Source organism: Eschrichtius robustus, chromosome X, assembly GCF_028021215.1.
Source record: "Eschrichtius robustus isolate mEscRob2 chromosome X, mEscRob2.pri, whole genome shotgun sequence".
NCBI classification, from domain to species: Eukaryota; Metazoa; Chordata; class Mammalia; order Artiodactyla; family Eschrichtiidae; genus Eschrichtius; species Eschrichtius robustus.
This window is the reverse complement of record NC_090845.1, coordinates 6,715,274-6,742,425: the sequence shown is the minus strand read 5'-3', so window position 1 is coordinate 6,742,425 and position 27,152 is coordinate 6,715,274. Positions and strand designations below refer to the sequence as shown.

At 44.7% G+C, this 27,152-nt stretch overlaps 1 protein-coding gene across 1 annotated transcript in view; it reads left to right on the top strand.

The window, feature by feature from the left end:
- Nucleotides 1–27,152, top strand: part of ANOS1 (anosmin 1) — a 190,264-nt gene that overhangs the window by 139,593 nt on the left and 23,519 nt on the right. The window contains exons 5-8 of the mRNA XM_068532437.1: nt 5,576–5,760; nt 8,170–8,299; nt 20,209–20,414; nt 23,117–23,261. Coding sequence (XP_068388538.1) covers nt 5,576–5,760; nt 8,170–8,299; nt 20,209–20,414; nt 23,117–23,261 — 666 coding nt within the window. The remainder of the gene's footprint in view (nt 1–5,575; nt 5,761–8,169; nt 8,300–20,208; nt 20,415–23,116; nt 23,262–27,152) is intronic.

Sequence of the window (27,152 nt, the reverse complement as noted above, 5' to 3'; positions counted from 1 at the left end):
ACAGACTGGTGTTAGGGTTTGAAACAAAGGAAAACAAAAGAGAGCTTTTCCTTCACCCTTCAAGTAAAGACTATTAGAAGCAGCCCCCTGGAAGACTTGACCATGTTACTGTGGGTAAACCAGCCTCGAAGGTGCTAGTCTCTGACACGCACACCTTTGTGAGATTGTGGGAAATTCACAAGCTGGTCTTCTATGGGTGAAACACAAGCTCCGGTTCGTTGGGGCACTGGTTTTCCTTTGATCCTCCCCTATTTCAGGTCTGGTTTACAGCTTAGTTGGACTGTCCTCTGTCTAGAGGTGATGCTTTAGTATCTTACTGCCTCTCCTCACTCCCAACTGGGACACTTGGTTTGGGGAGGGAAAGAGAAAAGCTGAACTTGTTTTCCAAATGTAAAGATTCAGAGTAGTTTGTGGCCTTCAGTTAGGTAGGTGGCCGTGACACAGTACTCATTTTTCTTTACCAGGTGCTAACCAGGAATTAATCCTATATCAGTTTGTTTCTTCCCAAAAAGATCTGATGTGATGATGGAGTTGATTTACTATTTCCATGAATCTCTTAGTATTTGAAATATATAAACCTCAGGGTTTTAGAGATGGGCCGCTTTTCACAAATTAACTTTTCGCATTTTGAATATAGTGACTGAGTGCCTTAATGTGATGTAAACACAAATTCCTTGAGTACAGTTGTCTTTATGAGAGATATTATCCCTGGAACACAGTATCTTTTTTTTTTTTTAATTTATTTTATTTATTTATTTTTGGCTGCGCTGGGTCTTCATTGCTGCGCGTGGGCTTTCTCTAGTTGCGGTGAGCGGGGGCTACTCTTCGTTGCGGTGCACGGGCTTCTCATTGCGGTGGCTTCTCTTGTTGCGGGGCACGGGCTCCAGGGCGTGTGGGCTTCAGTAGTTGTGGCACGTGGGCTCAGAAGTTGTGGCTCACGGGCTCTAGAGCACAGACTCAGTAGTTGTGGCGCACGGGCTTGGTTGCTCCACGGCATGTGGAATCTTCCCGGACCAGGGCTCGAACCTGTGTCCCCTGAGTTGGCAGGTGGATTCTTAACCACTGCACCCCCAGGGAAGCAGCCCCACAATATCTTTTTTTATTTTTATTTTTATTTTATTTTATTTTATTTATTTTTGGCTGCGTTGGGTCTTTGTTGCTGTGTGTGGGCTTTCTCTAGTTGCGGCGAGTAGGGGCTACTCTTCGTTGCAGTGCATGGGCTTCTCATTGTGGTGGCTTCTTGTTGCGGAGCACAGGCTCTAGGCATGCAGGCTTCAGTGGTTGTGGTGCTTGGGCTCCAGTAGTTGTGGCTCACAGGCTTAGCTGCTCCGCGGCATGTGGGATCTTCCCGGACCAGGGCTCGGACCCGTGTCCTCTGCATTGGCAGTCGGATTCTTAATCACTGTGCCACCAGGAAAGCCCGGAACACAATATCTTGCTGCATTTTCATACCTAGACTTGTGACAAGTATATTTATATGAATAGTCAGGTCTTATGGTTATTTGCAACTGCTGATGGTCTGTCTTTATTGAGTTTTCTATCATATAGTTTCAACATTTTTTGAAGCGTTGGGTTTCTGTTCCTTTGATTTCACCAAAATACTTGTTATGTTTTAAAGAAAAAAAAAATGCACTGATATTGTCATATATTGTGGGATGTTATATGATAGCATTTTTGAAGTTTTTAACAGAATAGTTTAGATTTCAGATGACTAATACGTTCAAAAATACTAAAAAAGAAAGATCCTAGTCATTTACGTAATAAAAACCACACTGAGGACAGATCCATCCTCTGCATCTGGTTATGCAGCCGGGATGCTGGGTGAGCTCGCGAGGACTGTGAAAGGACTGACGTGAGAGCTGAGGGTCCAGGGCTGAGCCCCATCTGCACACAATTACAGCCAGGGGCTGCAGTTACCCCCAATCAGGGGAGCCAGCTGACCCTAATGCAAACCAGATGGACCATCTCTTAAAATGCAAACTGCAAGGCCATTGCACATCATAATTAAAGAGATTCTTAAATGAAGGAATTTGAACTGACAGTGCCCTGACGCGCATCACGTTGCAGGAAGGCTCTTGGTAGTTGAATGATCTTCAAGACTGAAGCCTCAGAGCATGGGGTGCGGAGGCAGCTCTGCTGCTGACGAGTTCAGGGTGCTGCAGTGACTTGAGGATTTACCGTAGCTGCGTTTACGCTAGAGGAGTACACATGGAGAGCCAAGACAGCGCTCTCAGAGGAAGTGCTCTGTGAGGTTCAGGAACTAACCAGCCATCTTCTCTTTAAATAGTAAGTAAAGGAATGCTTGAGCCATAGGACCTTGACAGAAAAGGAGATGTGAGCTCCTTGAAAGGATACACACGCCAGAGAAGGTGGCACCGGACGCCTGTGATAAGTCTTCTCCTTCCCCTCCGTGACTCTCAAGCGGAGAGGGGTTTACCATTGTCACAAAGATGTGTGTAAATGTTCCGAGTCCTCTTACATCCCCAGGTGTATTCTTGAGAGAAGAATAAGAAAGCGGGTTGGGCTGTTTCTTCAGTGAACAGTTCCGGGCCATTTGCTCCTGCAGAGCGCTCTCTACGAGGACATTGTGACGTGGGAATTGAGGAGACATGGTTCTTGACCTCTGGGGCTATAGCTTTGTGGGGAAGACAGGCATCATTAAACACGCTGGCTGTGGAGAGAGGCAGTTAAGTGCACTTCGACACTTACAGGTTAAATGCTGAAGAGCTGGCAGAAGAATGGAGCCTTTATTTCCAATTGGGAGCTTTAGGGAGAGTGGCTCCGAAGGGTGGCATTTGGACTGAGCCTGGAAGTATTCCAGGGTCTGTGGTCAGAAAATAAAAGGACAGAGATTTCAGAGTGAAGAAAACACCACGAACAGGCCATGGTAGCAGGGGGTGCCTGGCAGTGTGTTTGTGGGAAAGCTGGGTGTGAAGGCAGCGTGTGTGACAGATGCGCAAAATGTACCACGAGATCAACTGAAAGATGACTGGTAGGCGGTGGTGAAGATGGATGCCTCGAGTGAGATGCAGAGACGTTTCCCTCCCTTCTGTAGAAAACGGATGCACTTGAACATTCTGAGAAGGAGAAGGGGAGCCTCTCTCCTCCACCTGAGGAAAATAACCAGAAATACGGTGAAGAGGGAATTAGAGAAAAGAGATTGGCTTGCAGGGAGATGGGTTAGAGGATATGGTGAGGGTCCAGACAGGAGAGGAAAGTGCCTAAAACAGGTGGTCACCATGGAGACAGGATGACTGAGGGGTTCCTGAAATTATGCTCTGCAGTAAAACAACAGGATGTTGGTAGGTGCAAGCACAAGACAAAAGGTTCTGGGAACCCTTCGATGTCCAAGAGCCTAGAGATGTCATGAAGACCTACATCTCAGGAGGAGGGGCGTATCCGGGGAGAGGCATTTGAGAGGGGACTTGTGCAGGTGGATGAGGTCCTGCAGCCCAGAGAGGGACTGGGGGTAGATGTGAGAATCACTCGCTCTGCAGAAATATTCTAGGCATGAAAGCGTAAGTGTAAGGCTGTGCACCGAGAAGTTTCTGACATGAGCTTGAAAAAGACTTTTGCAGGGGCACAGCAGGGGCAAAGTCTGGGAGGGAAGTCCCACGCCAACCAGGAGCTTCAAGGACGTTAGAATCAGAATGTCCAACAGACTTGCAGAGCTACGGAAACCACTTCTTTTCTCTACCTTTCTAAGTGGCTTTTCCTAACCCAAAATGTGGCAGAAAATTCAGAGAGAAACCGGAGATGGGTCATAGCTCCAGGCAATTTATTTAATCCTCCTCAGACTCAATTCCCTGGTGCTCGAAATGTAGCTACTTCACCCTTCACCCACTTGACGAGGTCACAGCAAGGATCACATGAGACAACTTTATGGTAAAGTGAAGGGCAACGTACAGATACAACCCGCCAGCAAATCAACATGGAGAATGCAATAGGGGCGGTGACTGTGGTTGTTTAGAAAATAGCTTTTTGGTATTTTTTCAATTTTATTTTATTTTTATTTTATTTACTTTTGGCTGCATTGGGTCTTCGTCGCTGCACACGGGCTTTCTCTAGTTGTGGCGAGCGGGGGCTTACTCTTCGTTGCGGTGCGCGGGCTTCTCATTGCGGTGGCTTCTCTTGTTGCAGAGCACAGGCTCTAGGCGCACGGGCTTCAGTAGTTGTGGCGCGTGGGCTCAGTAGTTGTGGCTCACGGGCTCTAGAGTGCAGGCTCAGTTGTTGTGGCGCATGGGCTTATTTGCTCCGCGGCACGTGGGCTCTTCCCGGACCAGGGCTCGAACCCGTGTCCCCCGCATTGGCAGGTGGATTCTTAACCACTGCGCCACCAGGGAAGCCCTAGAAAATAGTTTTTAAGAGAGTCAGTGAGCTTTTGAGCAGATATACATATGCCATTTTTAAATTATCCGACTCTGTCCTCCTCAGTGTTTAATGACTTTAAAATTTCTCAACACAAGATTTGGCTTGGATTAAGATCAAAATGAAATGAGTTGAATTCAGCCACATCACTAACATGCATCAGAGCTTATATTTTGTATTTGCACATTTTCTAGTTTTCTCAGTTTAAACTTAAGAAATGGAAAAATAAATGCAGCATTCTGAATTAACCATTTCAAATGGTCCGTTGTCAGTGCTTTAGGCAAATGCTCATTCTCAGCAGAGAATGATTTTAATGCAACTGGTGTTCTTGGTTTGGATGGCATTGAACATCATGATGCCATAGACTACCTAATTCAGTTAGCTTCATATATCCTCTTAGTATTATAAATTTGTTTTAAAACTCCCTTTCCATAACGGCTGCTATTTTGTACCGTGGTTCTTAAATCTTTCAGTTACCAGGCAACTTGCATGCGCTGTAGGGGGAAAAAGAAATCAAAATGATGAACTACTTTCCAATGAGGCACCTGTGAGGGACTTCTGAAGCCAGGCACTCACTCATGCCAAAACCAAACATTATAAATTCATCTTTTTCCAATTTTAGACAGTAAGTCAATAGGGCAGAGGCCCAGCAATCAGTTGGGGAATCCACGAGACCCACGCTTTGGAAACCATTCTTGTAAGATTTGACCACATGAGAGGATTGGGCTTTATAATGTTTTCCTTAAAAGGAAAACTCGCTCAGATAGAGAGGAGAGGAAACTTGAGAACCGTGTTTTAAGGACCCTAGGATCTATCAGCGGAGACGGAGCGCGTTACGTGGGAAAAAGGACTCAAGACTCCTCATGACTGTTGCCTCGTGTGGGTTCCGGGTTAGCCTCCAGTGCTGCAGCTTGGTGACAGGATTTACTTGGAAGAACACACATAAAAGAGTCACTCCAGAGGTTACCTTGTTCAGAATCAGGAATCAGTTTAGACCCTCTAAAAAAAATGGGAAAGCGAAACTGAACTTAGTGTCAGGAGATTTCAAATGTGAACCCCTGATAGGGAGAAGCTGCTTTTAAGAAAGGAAATAGAGCATCCGTTGTCATGAGATGAGATTTGTCTCTTCCGTAGATTTTCTTCCTCAACTTTCACCGCACTCCCGAGTCACACACAGGCTGTTTTAACGGGTGCGGTTCTGTTTCAGGTGTCCCCCTGAAGCCCAGGAAGGAGTTACGATTCACAGAACTGCAGTCCGGGCAGCTGGAGATTAAGTGGTCCTCAAAATTCAATATTTCAATTGAGCCTGTGATCTACGTGGTACAAAGAAGATGGAATTACGGAATCCATCCTAGTGAAGACGACGCCACGCATTGGCAGACGGTAGCCCAGGTTAGTGCTTCATAGGCTTTGTTTTCCCCTTGAGGTAGTGTCTCCTTCGCCTACAGAGAGAAACTTAGCTTGCTGTGCCTCGGTCAAAACAACCTGAGCGCCGACATCACGTAATCCAAGGTGGACGTGCCCTGCATGTTGGCGGAAGACGGGATGGGCTCTGTAGGTATAACCGGGTACCACGAGAAACTTGGCTTCATGTGTTCACAGCGCACGTGGAAGGGAGACGGTTTTCTAATGAGCGTTCACATTTATTCCGAGAACTACACTTCCTTGAGATAAACTTAAAACCGGCTAGAGTGAGGGAAGTGCAACACCCGTAGGACTAGTCAATGTGCTATTTGCTCATCTTAACGACTTCTCCTCTATTTCTCCTACATTTAAGCCTCTATTCCGCATGGGACTTTCATGGCGGGAGGAAGGTTCGTGTCACAAAACTACTTAGTGGGAAGCGGCCAGCAGCTCATCAATCTCCCCTAAGTGCTTTCTTCTTCTCGGTCAGCTTACCAACTGGTAGGCCACCTGGATGGCAGCCCTCCTGGAGTTTATCTGCCCACTGCTTTTCTTCCTCTGTCTTGTGGATGTGAAAAGCAAAATATTTTCTTTCTTTTTAAGAGCTGTTAAATGGACTACCAGCTGCAAGCAGACGCCACGGATGGAGAAAAGAATAAATTCTCAATATGCAACTGCTTCATGCTTTTCAGCAACTAAAATGCCTTCTCTACATGTAGGTCTATAGGGGGAAATTCTCTCCTGAAGTTGATCAGGTCATTTTTTTCTCCAAGGACAAGATTCCCATGATTTTTTTTCAGTAAATATAAAATACATTTCAGTATTCAAGTGTTTAGAAGAAGAATTTGGTCCCTTTCACAATAGTAGTATCTCAGAGAGGATAAACACTAAAATCATTTAAATACCACCCAAGTCAACGAGAAATGTGATGTTAAGAGAAACAAATTAGAGGGGGGAAAAAAACTGGTCAGGTAAATTTAGCAATTCTATTCCATACTTATTTTGTTAAAAAATTGTGCTTTAACAAAACATAAAGATGTTCAGAATACAGCCTAAAGTTATATTTGGTTTACATGGGAGACAAATCTCCCTTAAACAGTGCTACAGTATCATTTGTAACTTTTCCAAATTATGCAATTTCCAAATACTTCCAAATTATAAATTTGAAGATTTATGAAAGTAACTGATGATAAGCCCTTCTCTTTCATATCCTCTTATTTGGAGAGAGGAAAGACCTTGCACTATCATTTCTGTTATTATTCCTGTTTTCACTAGTTAATACCACATGTAACGCTTCCTTTCTCTGTCTGCTAAATGCTGTGGCTAGCATGCTGGCTTTAGTTCCTTAAATCGAAGGTTAAAACTAGACAAGTCAATGGAAGTGTTGTCTTAAATTCTGCCAAACGAGGTAGAAAGCCACGCTTGAGGTCATCTTCTTCCTTTGATCTCGGAAATGCTTAGCTTCTTTCGAATGTTAAAGTACACATGACGATCCTTTTCATAAGTTATTATAAAGTCAGGTTTAGGAGGGTTTCAATTCAGTTCTGTTTCCCAGTTTTATCCACTGAGCGCCAAGCTGAGCTCAGCACTTGGCGGAGATGAGGGCATAGAACTCGGGCGTTTATCCCTCGGAGTCAAGGCCAAGGTTTCACGTCTACCCTAGGACATTGCTGGAAGCAGGCATATTGCCCTGAGTTTGATGAAGAGGAGGGCAGTGGGAAGATGCTCAAGTTGTTTGATATCTTGGGACGTAGCTGTAGGGACAGCAAGACCTGTGGAGCTGTCCCATTGTCCAGTTTTCTTCTCTGGACCTTTTATTGGACGAAACCTACCTCACCCTTCAGGAACACGACTCTTTGCAGATCTTACATGATTTACTCAAATTAAACAAAAAAGTCTTGGGTTGCAGTGTACTTCCAGAATTTAAGTGTGTGGGTTCACATACATACTTCCAAAATTATATTTGGCACGCAAGTAGGAGGCATTTCCCTTCTATAAACTAAAGCTTATTTCATTTTCTCTATACTGTAATGATTACTTCATGTATTTATTCATTCATATGTATAATTTATTGATGAAATCTCTCCAATGCTGTATTTAGTCACCAGATTTTAAAACAGCCCAAGCATTTGCCACGAGATTTTGACTTCCAGAGAGCTTTAACTCTTTGAGGTGAAATACCTGTGAATGGAGTCAAGCAGTTGGAACCTTCCCTAGGCATTCCTTGGTCCCCGACAGCCCTTCCCGTACCCGAGCAGGATGGGCTGCCCTCCTCCAGTAGGGGAGGGGAGGGCAAGGCTGTGTTGCATGGGCTGATGAGTGCGTGTGTTTCTAAACCAGACCTGATGGGCACGTCAGGATAAAGAGGTTCTCTGTGCTCTGTGACTTTCCCCTCAGACCACGGATGAGCGGGTCCAACTGACCGACGTACGGCCCAGCCGGTGGTACCAGTTCCGAGTGGCGGCCGTGAATGTGCACGGGACCCGAGGCTTCACCGCCCCCAGCAAACACTTCCGCTCCTCCAGAGGTCAGTGTCGCTTGCCTGCCCCGCTGTGCCCAACTCGCCACGGGGGCACATGCATCTCACCTCCAAGTTCTTGTGTGTGGTTGGCCAACAGGGGGCTGTGCTGTGCTTAGCAAATGGGACCACATGGGTCTGAAGGTGCCGGCGAATTTATGATTAGGACCGTCCCTGGGCTTTTACCTCTGAGGGACTGCAGAAGATAGTGTGATGCGGTTTTCTCAACTCTGAAGTCATGGTTTGCCATGATCAACTTCCGTTGGCTCTCTCAATATATTCTGAGTCAAGCACCATTCAATTAACTTTTGAACAGAAAGGTTTAGTTTCTGCCGCATCGGACTATGCAGGTTTCTTGAAACAATTGCTATACTGAGTGTGAATTAATCTCTTTTGTTTCATAAGAGGCAGAATTTAAATCCCTCCCGAGTCACTTTATCATGGCTATCATTTTGTTCAGTTCCTACTTCAATGCTATTTTAAAACCTCTGTGGGATCCGATGAATACTAACTATATTACATTTGTGGTTAGTTTAGTCTGTGATAGTGGGAGGACATCATTTGACTGGATGTTAATAATAGCTCCGTGTTTATTTCTCCAGTTGTGTTGAGATGGCTGTGTGTGTTCTGAATTAATGATACATCTGCTTGGCTAATAATCAGTGAGGGCCCGTTTCATGGACAGAGATTCGTCAGGTTATTCCCTTACTAGTCAGCAGTTAATCCTCTTAGAGAGCTCGTTTAAGTTTATTTTAAGCATACATTATGATATTAATGAATAGTGTGACACTGGTAACATCAGTCATGTCTTTCAAAACGGGAAGGTTTGAACTGGCTGCTATAACTTGCAATTTCTGTTCCATTTTGGGTAAAATGTATGTTTCCGTTAGTCTGTCCGTTTCTCACTAGATAATATTGCCACACCTTTCTCTGCATAATCATAGGTCTCAAGTGGAAACCTTGCAACCCGATCAATTTAGTATTTGAATTCAATTACAGTGTATGTTGTAGATTTTTAAGTCTTTCTTTTAAAAAGTCCTTTTAAGAAAAGAAAGGTGCACCCCACACCCCCGCCAAGCCCGAGGCAAATACACCAAGCAGGTCCGAAAATGAAATAAAATACAGACATCAGACCGTCCGTGTCTGAGGACTGTCTCCACGTGGTCCGAGGACTGAGAGAGGCCGTGGGGATAAATCATTAGCAGTGGGTTCAGAGGCAAGGATCGGTACAGGGCTCCAGAAGTCTTCACCTTGACTCTGGCAGTTCAGATGCGGTCCAGGCGTGCTGTGGTCACCGTGTGTTCCCATCTGCTCCCTTGCCGGCAGGATTGGGGTCTGGCGCTCTCAGATCGTGGCTGCATGTCCAGACAGGAGGCAGAGCAGCTCCCAGCCTCTGCAGACAGAGGTGGAATCCCTTTCAGAGACGGACGGGGTCTGGGCAGAGGTCCTGTGACAGTCCCCAGGGCCGGGCCGGTTGCTGCCAACCACCAAAGAGGCATCCATTCTGGGGAAGGAGCAAGGCCGTGCTGTCCCAGCCCTTCCTACATGTCTGAGGACCGCATACGTCTACAATTAGAGCGGCATCCCTCAAATTGAAACGGGCTTTTGTTGAAGGAAAGTGCACCATTTTGGGGAAACCTTGCAGTCACCATTAAATTGTTCTGTTTCTTGGTTTTACAAATATGCCCAACATTCAGCATTCCAGACTTCAGTTCTTGCACTTCTGAAACCAAAAATATATGCCCAGAATTTATGGTAGATCCTACTGTTTTCACTGAAATGCCACAGAATGATGGGACTATAACAGACCCACTAAACAGTTGAAAGCATTTCCTCCAGGATATGGCTAAGGATACGTCACCATTTACGAGGTGGTACCTCGTCTTCCCTCACCTTAGTCAGTTCTCATCAAGCGTAGAAATGTGTCTTACTGGGAAAATAATTTTTAACAACCTTATTGAAATATAATTTACATACCATAAAATTCACTCCTCTTAAGTGTGCTAGCCAGTGATTTTTAGTACTTACCATAAAGTCGTGCAAGTATCCTTTATACCGTTTTAGAATACTCCAGGAGCCTCCCTGCCTTGCTGGGAGAATTTTAAGGTAGAAATAAAGTGTTTGGGGGTCTCGTTTTATCACTCACGTTTCATTCCCTTTTTTATTAAACAAATGTTTGTTGAGCTCCTGCTCTGTGTCAGACACTGTGCTAGGCACTGAGGTAACAAGTAAAAGAAAAGACAAAAATGTCTGCTCCTGTGGAACACACACACACACACACACACACACACACACACACACTCACTCTAATTGGGGGCGAGAGGAAACAGTAAACAAGATCAATACATAAAATACTCTCATGTACTAGGGTACAGAGTGATAACTGACAGTGCGAAAAATAGAGAATAGACCCAGGAGCTGGGGGGAAGGGGGTGTTTTTGTTTCTTACTATTCAGGGAGGGCGGCCACAGAAGAGATGCCGTATAAAGGAGTGACGGGCTGGCCTTGCACCCTCCGATGGAAGAGCCTTCCGGTTCCAGGGGGTGGAGCAGAGAAGGGTGCAGACTGAAAGGAAGGAAGGAGGGGCCGGGCGTGCTGGGTCTCCAGGGTCATGGTACGGAGCGCCGGTGCAGTATTCCTGCTCCGAGATGATGGTAGCCTGGAGGGTGCCGTGCTGAGAGAAGAGAGCCAGACAGAGGAAGACGAGCGCTGTATGTTGTCGTCGATATGTGGATCCAAAAAGTACAGCAAACCAGTGACGCAACAGCAGTAACGAAAGGTGGCAGTAACTTGGTCAAAGGCAGAAGTGAGCTGGCCGGGGAGCACATGTGGAAAGGTGACTCTGATAGGCTTTGGGGATTTACCTGTGGCCTGTAGGAAAGGACTCCAGGCTCTTTGGTCAGGAACTGCTGAGAGATTGGTGTTGCCAGTGACTAAAACAGAGATGACCGAGACAAGAGGGTGTTTCAGGGGAAGACTCTTTTCTTCCTTTGGGGGGATGCACATATTTCAAGAAGAGGAGTAATCCTTGCCCAGCTAGTATGACTGCCGTGTTTTAGGGCCTTTTCCCGCACACGGGCTTTTCTGAGGGGTGGACGTACCCAGGTGAAGGACCCTGGACATGCTGGAAACACGAGTAATCAAAGGAGAAGCTGAAGACACAAAAATAGCTTTGTTTCTACCTTAAAATTTTCCCGGCAGGGCAGGGAGGCTCTTAATGGGGTAGCGGAATCCTTCTAAGATGGATGGTGGTGATGGTCACACAACTTAGTAAACGCTAGAAGTCACTGCTTGCACACTTGAGTGAGCTGTACGGTATATAAATTACAGTTCAATAAGATTGTTACATTTTTTTCCCCAGAAAGCACTTTTGTATATTTGTAAAGGCAGTGGAGTAAGATGGGGAGAGACGAGGTGGACCATCCTGGCAATGTCTTCAGCCGTCAAGCAGGTCTGTTATCCCCTCGCCCCCAGCCCCATTCTGTCATGCATCTTCCCTGAGACCACCACAGGATCTGTGATGACCGCCGCACACACGTTTCTGGTTTGCAGAACACAAGGACCGAAGTCTGGAATGCTCCTCGCCTTGGGACGGATGGAAGGATGGATGTGCGGTGTGGTTTGTAAAAGGAAATAACACCCCATTTTAACGGTCACTGCAGCGCTTCCAAAAACGGTGCATTTTCATTTAATTAAAAGCCCACTTATGCCCGCCGTGCTCCAGAACCAACTGACACTGTACCAGTTGTACGTCTTCTAGTGGTTTAAAATTACTTTAAGAAAGAAATAGTGCTTCCAAAATAATTGTCTGTGCAAAGGGTAGGCAATTTTCTAGTGCATTTGAATTTGGATATGGGACCAGACTTGATCCTTTAAGGCTGGGTCAAGGGAAGGGGCAAGGATCTTCTCCATCTTCCCCGAACACCTCTGAAAATAAAAGCAAAATTAAATAGGATGAGAAAAAACTTGGTAAAATGGGCATCATTTAGTTTAGGCCTGCTGCCTGGTATTCACCCTGATTCTCACAGAAAAGCCAAAATTCTTGTCTTTCTCTTCTTTAGGGTCACTTTTAAATACAAAGTTACTAGTCTGTGGTTTGCCCGAATAGATTGGTTACTCAGTTAATTTCCCTTTAACTCCTATATCTCCCTATAACTTAATCCTAACCCCTTAGAACACCTATTTTCTAAAAGAAAATTCTGAATTGTTCATAGATTGGTAAGTCAGTTTCAGGCTTCTTCTTTTCCAGGTGAATACCGTTTCTGGATATTTTTATTGCTAACCCCTGCCAACCCCCCCTCCCCAACGTTGAGGTGATTTCTGTATTTACTTATTTAAATGCTCTATACTGTCTTTCTCCCTGGTACTTGAGAAGGAAAATTGGCTACAACCTTAAAAACTACAATTACAGATAATTTAACAGACTAATGTATATAATGTCCCTTTCTACTTTTTGTCTCTTAATGGAGAAAATGGAAATGGAAACCCTTCCACATGGTGAATTGCCTTCCTAGGCTACTGCCGGGATGAAGCGCTCGCTTTTCTGGGCACCAAACCTGCCAGACCCTAGGGTCTTGGAAACTTTTCCGTCCCGTTGCATGAGGAGTGAACCCTAGGAAGCATCGGGAGACAGGTGTAGATACGTGTGGAATCACAAGGGCGTTTGCACGTGGGACTCCTGACGTGGGAGATGACCTGCCAGGGACACGATCCCCAGACGCCCATGCAAGTTAAGGCTCTGCGTGGGAGCGGTTTACAGAGGAAAGGATCCAGGACGCTGGGTGGGCAGGGGCGGGGTGAGAGGGGAAGGTGACCGGCAAGGGAAGGCGGAACACAGAGGCGCGTTCTCACGCTAGTTACCACTGTGGGCAGCCCTTCGCCCTCCGGGGAACTGGGGCGCTGCAGGCGGCCTGCTCCCGGGAGTCTGTGTCCTGCACGCGCACAGAGCCTGCTCTGGGTGCAGACAGAGGCGCCCGCGTTTACAAGCTGAGCGGACGTGCCCTGAAATAGCACGGGACAGGGGACAGGGGTGGCACCCCGAGAGCGTCTGCTGTCTACCTCTTGGTTTACTCAATATCTACAAGATCCCCGTTACAGACGTGTCTAATGTGTTTTGAATTATGGTTTAAAATAAAGATATGAAGAGGCTGATGGACGGAATTCTGCGAGATCATGAAAGGAGCCCCCGTGTTCCCGAATGTGGGACAGACGTAATAGTAAGTGGAGACAGACAGGCCTTTCCAGGCTCGTTTTCTTCCCTCCGCAATCCGCCATCACCCTTCCCAACGTCAGATCCGTTGCACACTGCCGTCCGCTTCTTTGAGGAAGAAGCCCCTGACTGCTAACCCACAGAGCGCCCCAAAGCGGCAGGCGTCAATTTAGAGTGGCGCTCTTGCCAGCAGAAAACATACTTTGGTATACACCGGTCTTTAACATTTTCTCGATCATGTTGATATTTATGGACAGGGCAAAAAATGTGCATATACTGCGTGCTTGGTATTGGAAATATACGTTACTAGTACTACTTCCTGTTACAAGTGACTGCTTACAAGTTGACTGAATTTGGGAAATAAAGTGCTACAGAGACTTCCATGTGTCGACACCAGCAGTGAAAGCAGGAAGACGGACAGTTTTGTGCATTATATTAAGCAAAATCCAGATTCTTTTTTTTGCGTGTTGCCAAAAGCAGGCAAACATTTGTTTGGATGTTTGAGATTAGTCAGTATCCATTTAACACTGAATTAATGTGCTTTTAAGAGGTCTTATAAAGAAAAATTTAAAAATCCATCTTCCATTGTCATTGACCTAATAGGTCTTCTAATGTATATAATACAATTACTATATTCACTTCCTTCCAAATTCAGAGTTTTCCATCCATCTTTTCTCCCTTATTTCCCCATGTGTACGGGATACATTAAAAAGGAGAAGCAAAGCAGACAACATTGTTTTCACAGCGCACAAGCATCACACGGGATGTTATTCCACGCGTACATTACAGAGTGCTAGGGAAACGACAGCAGACTCCACTGTGGTCACAGAGCTCCCTGTCGCTCCACGGGGACCCGTGACTTTCTACGCAGCTGCTCTGTGCGCCGTTTCCACTGGGCAACACTGTGCTGAGCGTATGTCCTGAAACGACTTAATAGCTGGGAATTCGCCTGCCGTGCAGCTTCTGCAGCTTCCCTAAGTTGTTGTGTGTCTAGATACTGCAGGGGGGTTCCTTCCTTCCTTCCTTCCTTCCTTCCTTCCTTCCTTCCTTCCTCCCTTCCTCCCTCCCTCCCTCCCTCCTTTCTTTCCTTCCTTCCTTTCTTTCTTTCTTCTTTCTTTATTTCTTTCTTTCCTTTCTTTCTTTCTTTCTTTTTTTCTTTTCTTTTTTTTTTCTTTTCTTTTTTTTTTTTTTTTTTGTTAATGAGGGAAGTAAAATTATTCCAACTGCTGTGTCTGGAAAGAAAAAACTATTTAAACATCAGAACTAACCTACTAATTAGCTGGAGAATGTGTGACTGGTTATATCATTGCTTTAAAAGTCTAACTGCCCTTGATCACCGCCCCACACCTAAGAGGCAGTCCTCTGATGCATTTCAAAGGGGAAGTCTGTTCCCTGGACATCCTTTGAGGAAATCAAATAAGTAATAAAATTAACATTCATGCTCTTAAAGCATATCTTGTTCCTCTCTCTGTGTCTATGTACATATATGTATACATATTCGTTCATGATTGTGTCTTTATAAAGGTCTCTCTTTTTTTTTTACTGAAGTGGAGTTGATTTACAATATTGTGTTAGTTTCAGGGGTGCAGCAAAGTGATTCAGTTACAAGTATATATATTTTCAGACTATTTTCTATTGTAGGTCATTACAAGATGATGAGTTTAGCTCCCTGTGCTGCACAGTAGGTCCTGCTGTTTATGTGTTTTATGTATAGTGGTGTGTATCTGCTAGTCCCAAACTCCTGATTTATCCCTCCCCGCCTTTCCCCTTTGGTGCCCGTAAGTTTGTTTTCTCTCTGTGAGTCTGCCTCTGTTTTGTCGATGGACTCATTTGTGCCACATTTTCGATGCCACGTGTAAGTGGTATCATATGATGCTTGCCTTCCTCTGTCTGACTTACTTCACTGAGTGTGACCGTCTAAAGGTCTCTCTCTTTACTGCCATTTGCACCCCGTTCTGCTGTTGCGCTAACATGCGTGGCTGGGTCTCCGTGTTTAACCAACAGGATCGTCTGGACACGTGGAGGCGCCTGCCTCACAGTAAGTGATGGGCTTTCTCCTGGGATGGCAGGAAGGGCTCCTTTCCCATGAGAGTTCACATCAGTGTGATAATAGGCCTGCCTTTCTCCAGGGGTGACAAGTGATTTCATTTGGCACTTTACCCATCGAAGGGCGTAAAGCTGTTCCACCGTGCCTGTTACTTTGTCACAAAAGGTTCAGAGATGAAACCGTAAATCTGCTGAAACCCAAAGTTCCATCTTCCTTTGCCAAAAGCACTACATATGATCGTTAATAAAAGGAACTGTTTTTCTCCAAGGCTGAAGTTGGATATTCCTGCTAAACATTGAATATATCTTGCCCTAGAAATCATGCAAACTGTAGAAGGAGCTCATACGGGCTTCCTATTACATTTATCTTTGAAAGTGTACTTGCTTTCTGCTTTGTGAGTTGTGTTTCTGCAGATAATTCGGAAGGTTGCAAAGAGGGAGTGGATGAAGCAGAAAGAGAAGTGAGATGGGGGAGAAATGCTCTCATTTAAGCTTCAGAGGGAGGGGTCAGGGGAGCTCTGGTCTTGCGATGTGCCTCTGGCCTTCTGCCCCTACACTCTTGAACTAGTGAATTAAACGCTCTGATCCTCAGTTTCCTCATCTGCAAAATGGGAACAAAATGCCAACATTAAAAAAACAAAGTACAACCATATGCGTATAAAATTGGAAATAAGCTGTGCTTATGTCCAGTTCCAAGAGAGTAAATGGTGTCATTGCTTTGGAAAGACTCTAGCTCAGGGGTTGACAGTCCATGGCCTGTGGTGCATATTTGGCCTGCCGCCTGTTTCTGCAGATAGCGTTTCACTAGCACAGAGCCATACTCATTTGTTTCCATATTATCTGCAGCTCCTTTCAAGCTACAGCAGCAGAGTGGATTAGCTGCAGCAGAGACTGTGTGGTCTGCAAAGCCTTGATATTCACTTTCTGCCCCTTTACAGAAAAAGGCTTTCAATCCCTGTGCTAGACTATAATGGGCGCTTTCCCCAGCAAAGGGCTTCACATGTTGACTTTCTGTAGAGACAGGGGCCCATCGTTATGATGATGATGATGGACACATAACAGATGTAGAGATGTGGCCTCAAACCCCTCTTTCGCCCCTCATTGTCATTCTCACGCCTGGCTCTGCCACCAGTGATGTGAATGACCTCGGGCAGGTCACTTTACCTATCCAACCCTTAAGATCCTTACCAGTTTTTTTTTTTTTTTTTAAAAAAAGGTCATATAAATAAATTATAAAATCCCTTAGGGCTTTATCATAATGTGGAGTTGCTATATGCATATAATTTTTCCCACAAGCTTCCAAGTGCATTTCAATGTTTTAATAGAATTAAAACATTATGTAAACTGAAAGAAAAGATTTTGTATATTTCAACAAAGTGAATATACTTGATTTCACACCGTAGGGAACCATTTCACAAGGCAGTGAATGACAGCAATCTGGGAATTTGTTGGGACTGAATGAAATCCTTCAGATCAGACAAACGGGACAGACTCTCTCATCTGAAGTCTTCAGTGACTAGACAGATAAATCAGTAGCTCGTTTACAGAGGATAATTGGGGCGATAAACAGACAACCTCTGCTATTCCCCTTTGGCTTCAAAATTTTTAAAAGTGGTTATTTTGGGGGAGAAAGAGATTGGGGGTGTCTCATGTTGGTAATGGGAGTACGCCACCTTGGTATTGTGAGTACTCAAATGGGCCTTTTAAGAAAATGTGAAGCAAATATTACTAATTCGTTTATTTGAAAGCATTACTTTCTAATGCCATTGTCATAAATTATGTTGTTTCATATTTTATCATGTTTCATAAACTAGATGATGTTATTCTGAATTATGATCACATCTGAGGTATGAGAAATTTTTCCAGGGCAGTAAGAAATGATATAATGAATGAAGTAGATTAAGGAAATGATGCAATACCAAATACTAGTTGACTTCCTTAAACCTGGAATTTCTTTAGAAAAGGAGATGATTCTGAGCTTTTCCTGTGAACCTAGACTCTCTGGAAAATTCACATAACTACGTATTTGCAGCATATAGACATCCAGGTGCATCACTGAAAACATGAATGGCTGTAATTATCTTTACACATTGTAATTTTTCTCTTGCTTTGAAGTGATGATGAGCTTGCCAACCAGCTTTCTGTAAGAAAGGTCTGCAGCAACCTGCTGTAGGTTAAGGATTGAATCGTCCCGCAGAGGTTGATCTTAAGGGTCTTGGAGAATAGCAAAGCAGGAGAAAATCACGGTGAAATTCTGCTGGTGCTTGGAGGAAAGCACAAGTCACTGTTTTGAATAGGGTGACATCTGGTCAACCTGCAGTAGGTAAAGACTCTCGGGGCGGGGGTGGGGGTGGTAGGGAGGGAGGCGTTTAGGCTAAACCGGTGGGAAAAGCTTCAGTAGCTCCTGGTTTTCATCTCCACGTAATCAGATGGGAACCAGCGTGGCCAGGGCAGCAGGATCAGGTGGGGACAGGAAAGGAGGTTTGGGAGGTTGTGTGTGGTAAGAATGCACAGGACTTTGGGGAGCGGGCTAGCACGTTGGCTCTAAGTGAGACTGGAGGCCATCGAGAGCTTCCAGGCTGAGGAGCCTCAGCTTGTGTCGGAAAGAATCACCAGCTGCCGTGGTGAGAAAGGCTCGGAGGGCTTTGCAGTCATCGGGGGAAAAGACAAAGGCTTGGCACACAGTGTTATTCGGCTGGAAACAGTAAGATTCCAGATAGATTTTTGAAGGTATTGCTAGCTCACAGAATGAAAGCAGAAGAAGTATACGACCTCGAGGTTTGGGGTGGGAGCAGCAGGAAAGAGGCATTTGTGTTTCCTGAGACGGGGTGTGTGTGGTGGGGAGCAGGGGCTGGGGGGGGAGGGGGACTTTGGTCTTGGGCACATTAGTTTCAAGCAGCCTCTGAGACCTCCAAGTGTAGCTGATGCAAAGACCCTTTAGTACTTGAATCCAAGTTCAGGGGCAAAGTCTGTGTTGAAGCCATACCTTTGAGAGTTATCCGCACAAAGACTTTTGAAAGCTGTGACTGGTGAGATCTCTAGAGATTGGGTATAGATGCCAAGAGGCCCCCGAGTTCAGAGGCTGGATGCTCCCCCGCTTAGCGACAGTGGGATGGGGGAGGTCAGGAGGGGGAGGCTGAGGAGGGACCAGGGACCAGAGGGACAGCCAGTGGGGAGTGGAGGCAAGCGGAGACCATGATGGAAGGTGAAAGCAGTGAGGTGTGTGGCGCCTCCGTGGGGATGACCAGAGTGGGGCTCCCAGGGGCTCTGCGGAAGCAGCAGAGCAAGGAAGGCCGTGCTTCCTGAGCCCGTGATAACAGGACCCAGCACTTCCCTCCTCGCGGGAGCCAAGGGCTGTTTACACCTTTGCCTGGCCGCCACCAGCTGTAGGACTGTTCAGCCTCTACCTGCGGATCGTCTACTTCAGAGTAACGAGTGTGCTTTACATAAGTGTGTATTTTACATAAAACATAAATATATATTTCACGTGAATACATCGATGGGCCACACCTGCACTCACTGAGTCAGCGTACCTCAGTATAAGTCTTGGGCGCTCCCAGAGGGTTCCTCATGGTGACTGTTTGAGAACCGCCTCGGTCAAGCATGTCACGTAATGTGCTTTGGATGAGCCATTAGCCTAGGAAAGCAACTACAAAGCTTTCAAAAATTACACAGCCCACCACACCTCCAGAACTTATCTATCTTACAGAAAAGCAACAGATTTTTAAAAAATAACTCATGTTTCCATCATCCCCGAAACACAAACCATCCCAAGAGTAAAAACATGGGTATTTTTCCCCAGTCTTCTTCATTTATATGGAGTTAGATATAGCTTCTTTGCCCCTCTGATGCAGATGGTATTATAATTAGAATTATTGACAGCATTTTCCCGGGCAGGCGTCTTAAAACAAAACCATCTGTAAATCATTTGTGGTGAGCGGCGTCTATACTTGCTCAGTTTGTGGCAAAAAATGAAGGAAAGACCCTCAGCTTTACACGTACTTAGTCATCTTCGTATATATATTTCAAATGGAGGTTTGTAGAGAAATCATTCCAGAACCTAATCTCTCTCTTGACAGCTGAGACGGTTTTGGTTTATGCGACAAACTAAAAAATGGTGAAACTATAAAAATGTTACCTGTCTGTCATCCACTTTGTAATGTGGATAAAAAAAAAAAAAAAAAGGTTTGTTTTTGCTGATGTTTTCATGTCACTCTTAACTTTTGATTCAAGGATCTAAAGCTCCAGGACCACTCGGATGAAAGCAGTTACTCGAATGAGCTGGTCCTAGATTTCTGTCTTTTCTTTTCAGAATTTTCAAAGGCATTTCAACTTTGCTGACCTCTTTAATGCCAACCAACCTAAATGGAATTTGACCGTGTTTTACAGAACTTAATCAATTTCGGTACAATGAAAATTTGGCTGGGTTGTAGTGGTATGGAAATGCCTAGATTACAAATATGGCCCAAACACATTGATCTTACGGTTCTATAGGCTGTATTTCAATTTGAGGCTTAAGAAGGGGATCTTCCTTAGTGCTTGTCTTCAGCTATTCTCCATGTCAAGGGCAGTCTTCCTGCGTCGACCCTGTAGTCATTACATGTACAGAGACGATGCTTTTGTGGTCATCTTGGGCCCTTGTGTCTTTCTCCTGGGATTTCAGATCCATCGGCACCACCAGCCCCAGCCAACCTCCGGCTTGCAAACTCCACCATCCACAGTGACGGAAGCGTGGCTGTGACGATCGTTTGGGATCTCCCTGAGGAACCAGACATCCCAGTGCATCACTACAAAGTGTTCTGGAGCTGGACGGTCAGCGGCAAGTCGCTGGTGCCAACGAAGAAGAAGAGGAGGAAGACCACGGGTGGGGTGAGTGAGAACTGGGGGAGGAGGCCCGTCTCCTCACAGCGGTGTTTCGACTCGGGCACCTGGTCTGAGAGTGGCCTCAGCTGAGCCACAGAGAGGGACGGGTGAGGGGCAGGGTTCCCATCCCTCCCCTGTGACCGAGGAAGTTCGGAAAACAGAGGACCACGCCAGCCGTTTAGCCGTGCACGTTTTAGGTGACAACAGCTGAATTTAGTCTGTTGACTTACTCATATCCACATGGCTGGCACCACTCTGGAAATCAGAGGAACAAAAATGTCTCCATCTTACCTGCCTAGCCATTGAAAAGGAGACAATTCAAAATGTCCTTGACATTTAGGTCTCTTTTTTTCTGAAGAGATCCTTGTAAACTGAAGAGTAAATGTTCATGGCTTTTCTGTTGTGTATTGTGAGGTGCTCCCATCTATAATCCAATCAGTGCGACAGCGAACAGTTTAGAAAATGCACGTTTGACGATATACTTTTCTTATTGATTAAAAGAACTTGGAATGGCTTATTTTCCACAGGCCGAGAATTAAAATCTTCACTGAACCGTTTTATGCAATGAGAAGCTCTATAACACTGAACATTTTGCATCATATGGAACGCTTAATGCATAAAAATGAGTGTTCAGTGTCCTTTTAGTACACATTCCTTTATCTTGTTGTTATAAAACTTAACACCTTTCCCCCTAATTCATAAGGTCGAATTCCGTAAATAAATAAATGTTTGAAAGTGCTTTAGAAGGACAGCAAGACCTTTTTTTTTTTTTTTTTTTTTTTTTTTTGCAATATCTGTGCCATTGACAATTATAAAACATGTCTCCACAGGTCCATATCACTGATATTTAGCTGTGATACTGTTTTGGCTTTATTTTCAAGAAACTTTCTGACAGTTCCAGCTTTTATTTTGTAGGACTTTGCAACAAGTGACCATTGGTAATGTGTGCTTATCTCACAGAAAGTGCTGAAAGAGATAAAGCTGTGAAATCACAGGGATGGAAAGCAAAAAGTGATGTGATGAAATGCTGACAGCCCCCTGCCCCCGACATGCCCTTAATAACCAAACAGCATCAAGGATTAGTAGGGAAGTTTGCAATTTATTTCCAGTATATGTCAATTAGATAAATAAAAAATGAACTGCGAATTTAATTATAATTGTTAACAGGCCCAGAGTAGCCTTAATCATAGGTCACTATCTTATGAGTGACGTGTTTTTTTTGGATCCACAAGAGGCAAGCTGTAGGTCATGTGACTCCTTAAACTTCTCAATATTAAAATTTGACCAACTGAGAATTAGGATCAGAAATTGGAAACATATAGAAGAACATGAGAAATTGTGAAATTTTCTTCTTGGGGATCAATGTCTTTTCATTTCCTAAGAGTCCATCCTAATAGCCATGATAACTGAGAGGAGTGGGGCTTTTCAAGGAAATGCTCTTTCAAAAGTGAATTTTATTTTACTTGTTTGAAGGTAATAGTTTAGGAAGAGTGATGTAGAACATAACAAGAAACCCTAACTAAAAAAAATTGGGACTTGGTAGTTCGTAGACATACGGTAGGTAAAAGGAAGAAAGGGCACGAAAATGCACGGTTAATACCACAGGGGGTGAGGCTGAGAGGTGGCCCAGCCTCACCTGGGAACAGGGACCACGGTCCAGAGGCCGCCTCTCAGCCTCCGCTTCTGGAAGTGCAGTCCTTCCCGCCCGCCGTCCAGAGCCGACCTGCTGGAAGGTGGCCGAGTTCCGATGACTGATCCCTCAGAAGCCCGAATCATGTAAGGGTGCCATCTGTTAATTTACAGGGGGCGTTGTACTCACGGCTCTGAAATGCCCATGGAAATCATGTTCTCTCCCTGAAAAGAGATCTCACGTGACCCAAAATGATGCGGAGAAGTCCGACAGGTCATTGTGGTGTTTAAACGAGGGACCGGCTTAATGTGACTCAGCACTTGACAATTTCAGATGACGATACCGTCACGTAGCACGATGAGCGCATACAACTGGCCTACTCTCTGCGGGAAAGCACGTGCTACTCACTGCCTGCCTGATGTCTGGTGTCGCATTAGTGATGGACACATTTTTCCCTTCATAGATGTTAATTAGACCATTTAGGACCATGTGATACCACATGTACTATATTTTGATGGATGTTTGAATTCTAAGACAACCACCTTATTTCTCTTAATTCCGAGTACTTGTAAGGGACTTTATTATTATACCTGCAAGCCATAAAAAAGTGCTTTAAGCATTTTGTCAGGTTGATTTTTCTCACAACTTTTGGTGGAAATTTACTCATAGAAGATTTAGGATAAAATCAGAGAAATACAGGGAATGCCAATTCATAATCTTTCCAAGTGTGTGCTAACACGAGCCTTTACAGCTCTCTTCTCTCTGTAAGGTGGTATCTATCTAGTAAGGAGTGAGGGGACAGAATTATTCATTTTCTTGCTACTGGAAAGCATCCAATAATGGGATTAGGAATACAATTTCAAAAAAACGTGTTTGTGCTTCTGTATGACATTTATTTTGATCCACGGTAAAAGTGGATTTTCAGATGCTAAAGATGTAGAACGATTTGTGATCTTAGACAGTCCGGGCAGACATCAGAGAGGGGCTGGTGTGCTTCAGGAGGGCACAGCCGCTGTGCAGGGAAGCGGAGAGGCGGCGAGGCTTGTAACAGCGTCTGTGTGTGTCCCTCCACCTGCAGTCTCAGAATTCTGTGACCCTGGAGCCACTGCAGCCCAACTGCGTCTACACGGTGGAGCTGCAGGCTGTCACCTACTGGGGCCAGACACGCCTGAAGAGCGCCAAGGCCTCCCTCCACTTCACGTCCACACACGCCGTCCACAACAGTAAGTGCTCCGAGTTCCTTCTTCTCACTTGCAGTCTTTACCTGGAGAACCTTCATACCAGTGTACATGGAAATATGTCCTTTGAACTAGGATGTGTACAAATTTTACCTCTGAGTTTTTCTTAGGATTTTTATCCATTTTATGTGCCATATTTCGGCGTCGTAATGGAAATTTAAGAAGAAAGCGTGTCTCATTCGAACAAATGTTTATACTTACATGATTTGGGGTCCTTATGCATATGCGCACTTGTTTTTAAGGAGGACCCGTACAGTTAAACTGTTAGAAACTGTTGCTTCCCTCCTAAGAATGCGACATGCCCTTTTTTTTTTTTTTTTTTTTTTTACTGGTTTTACACAGTGGTCACAATTACTGCCAAAGGCTACCTAATTCTCCACTGGGGGCAGTGACTAAATCATTCCCATTCCCGTTTCCTTGTTGCCAGTGGTTCTAAACTAGTCTGTTTGCCGTGAACTGAGCAAAGCAAGAGGAGAGTCTTATGAGACACTCATCTCTGAGCTGGAAAATGCGTGACGTGGTGTTTCTGGCTTTGCTCAGAGGTGGGGACTGCTGAGAAGAGCTGCGGGGAAGCTCCTGGCCAGGGATCTGGGGACGGGCAGATAGAAGGCGAGCCCGAGAGAGGCCGCCAGGGGTCTCCGCGGGTGCTGCTTCCCCAGGCTTGCAGGGTCCTGTGGGACCTGCCTTTCATCCCGGCACGGGGCCTGGTCAGACACGGAAGGTGTGACAAGCTTGTTGAATTTAGGAAAGGCAAGGCTGGCTCCGCATTGTTAGATGCAGGGATTGCCCATAATTATCTTCTACCACCCGGGAAACAATACGATCCAAACGAGCAGGTCCATTTGAAATGATGCTTTCGAAATAGTTCTAGAAACAGAGCTTCCTACCTATTTGAGAAATAGTCCTTTTGGAGATTAAATGGATTTGAAAAGTCTACTATTTCTATGTATAAGTTTGCATACAGTACAACTTTTACAGAAAAATTCTCATGGAAACATTTCTATGTGTTTAGTAACTTAACTGATTTTTTTATCAATATTTTTCATTGAAGCAGAGTTGATTTACAATGTTAATTTCTGCTGTACAGCAAAGTGACTCAGTTATACACACACACACACACACACATATATATATTCTTTTCCATTATGGTTTATCCCAGGAGATTGAATATAGTGCCCTGTGCTCTACAGTAGGACCTTGTTGTTTATCCATTCTCTATATAATAGTTTGCATCTGCTAACCCCAGACTCCCACTCCATCCCTCCCCCACCCCCCTCCCCCTTGGCAACCACAACTGTGTTCTCTATGTCCGTGATTCTGTTTCTGTTTCATAGATAGGTTCATCTGTGTCATATTTTAGATTCCACATGTAAGTGATATCATATGGCATTTGTCTTTCTCTTTCTGACTGACTTCACTTAGTATGATAATCTCTAGGTCCATCCATGCTGCTGCAAATGGCATTATTTCATGCTTTTTGATGGCTGAGTAGCATTCCATTGTATATAGGTACCACACCTTCTTTTTAGCCATTCCTCTGTCGATGGGCATTTAGGTTGTTTCCATGTCTTGGCTGTGCTGTGACTGTGCTGCTATGAACACAGGGGTGCATGTATCTTTTCTGTATCTTTAAAATTTTTATTTTATATTGGAGTCTAGTTGATTAACAATCTTGTGTTAGTTTCAGGTGTACAGCAAAGTGATTTAGTTATATATATACCTGTATCTATTCTTTTTCAAATTCTTTTCCCATTTAGGTTATTACAGACTATTGAGCAGAGTTCCCTGCACTGTACAGTAGGTCCTTGTTGGTTAAAACCACCGTTACACAATTCAGTTTTAACAGCATTAATTTGTGTGCCTAATTTCAGCTTGACTGTTCTTAGGGAGGTCCAATCTTACAATTTGTAAACAGGACCAATATGCCTGTTATAGGGTTATGAATCAATGTCAAGAGTAATTTTAGAGTCAGATTTAGTAATATCTATGATAACACTTATGGAGCACGTGGCACGTTAAAGGCAAGATACTATGCGTTAGAGACAGCTTTCAGCTGAGAGGAAGAATGAGGCATAAGTCAATACTAGTGTTGTAGGTGTCATGAAACACGGCCAGAAAATCTTTATATGCACTGGACAATATACCACACTTTATATGCACTGGACAATATACCACACGTGTAGGGTCTCAGTAGCTTAGTTGCTTGCAGTCATTTTTTCTTTAGCCTGGCTGCACATTATGGTCAACTAGAGTTGTTTGTAAAAATGCTAGTGGTAGGGCACTGTGCCCAGAGATTATACTTCAGTGGTGGCAGGAGGTGGCGGGGTTGGGGGAAGATGCCTCTTGATTTCTTTTTTTTTTTTTTTTTTTTTAATTCTACTGAAGTATAGTTGGTTTACAATATTGTGTTTAATTTCTGGTGTACAGCAAAGTGACTCAGTTATACATATACATTCTTTTTCATGTTCTTTTCCATTACGGTTTATCACAGGATACTGAATATAGTTCCCTGTACTCTACGGTAGGACCTTGTTGTTTATCCATTCTATGTATAACAGTTTGCATCTGCTAATCCCAAACTCCCAATCCACCCCTCTCCCACCTCCGCCCCCCCCCTTGGCAACCACAAGTCTGTTCTCTATGTCTGTGAGTCTGTTTTTGTTTCGTAGATAGGTTCATGTGAGTCATATTTTAGATTCTACATATAGGTGATATCACTTGGTATTATTTATCTTTCTCTTTCTGACGTACTTCACTTAGTATGATAATCTCTAGGTCCATCCATGTTGCTGCAAGTAGCATTATTTCATTCCTTTTTATGGCTGAGTAGTATTCCACTGTATATATGCACCGCATCTTCTTTATCCATTCATCTGTTGATGGACATTTAGGTTGCTTCCATGTCTTGGCTATTGTAAATAGGGCTGCTATGAATATAGGGGTGCAGGTATCTTTTAGAATTACAGTTGTGTCTGGATATATGCCCAGGAATGGGATTGCTGGATAATATGGCAACTCTATTTTTAGTTTTCCGAGGAACCTCCATACTGTTTTCCATAGTGGCTGTGACTGACATTCACACCATTCATTGATTTCTTTAATGCAGTCTTCCATTCATTCATCAAACTGTGTCTAATGATGGGAATAATTACTACCTTATACCATTGTACACGGTATTATAGTATAAAGATATGTACACTGTAGGATATATATACTGTATAGACTGTACGTTATATAGTATATGTGTACCATGTATTTATATGTGTATGTGTGTTCATGTATATACACACATGCGTACATATACATGTGCAAACACACTCATACACACACATTACTGCAGCCCTAGACACATTTCGATCTCCGCCTTCAAAGCGCCTACTGTTGAATTTGGGAGATAAACATGTCAACATGATTACACAAAGACCAGTCCATTGCACACAGAGCTGCAGGGAAGCTTGGCGCAGACGGACAGACGTGGCGGTGGGGACCCAGAGCGCAGCGCTCCTCCTGGGTCCTGAAGAATGGGTGCTCCGTGGGACACAGGGCACAGGGTGTCACCCCACACAAGCGCAGAGTTGGAAGAGAGCATCATTTGTGCAGAGAATCAGCTTGGGGGTGGGGAATGGAGGGGGGGCAGTTCCCTCCCTGGGAGACCTCAGTGACTCCCGTGGGTGTCATGACCATCCACGTGCGAAGGCCACCCGGTGTCTCCCCCCTGATGCTCCCTGAAGGCAGAGGTGTGTGTTCAGCTGCCTGCTGAGCACCTCCACTGGGATGGCTCACAGGCACTTTGCATGTAACGTCCCCAAAACCAAGCTCTTCACTTCCCTCTCACACCTGTTCCTCTCCCAGGCTCTCCTGCCCCAGAAGTTCCCA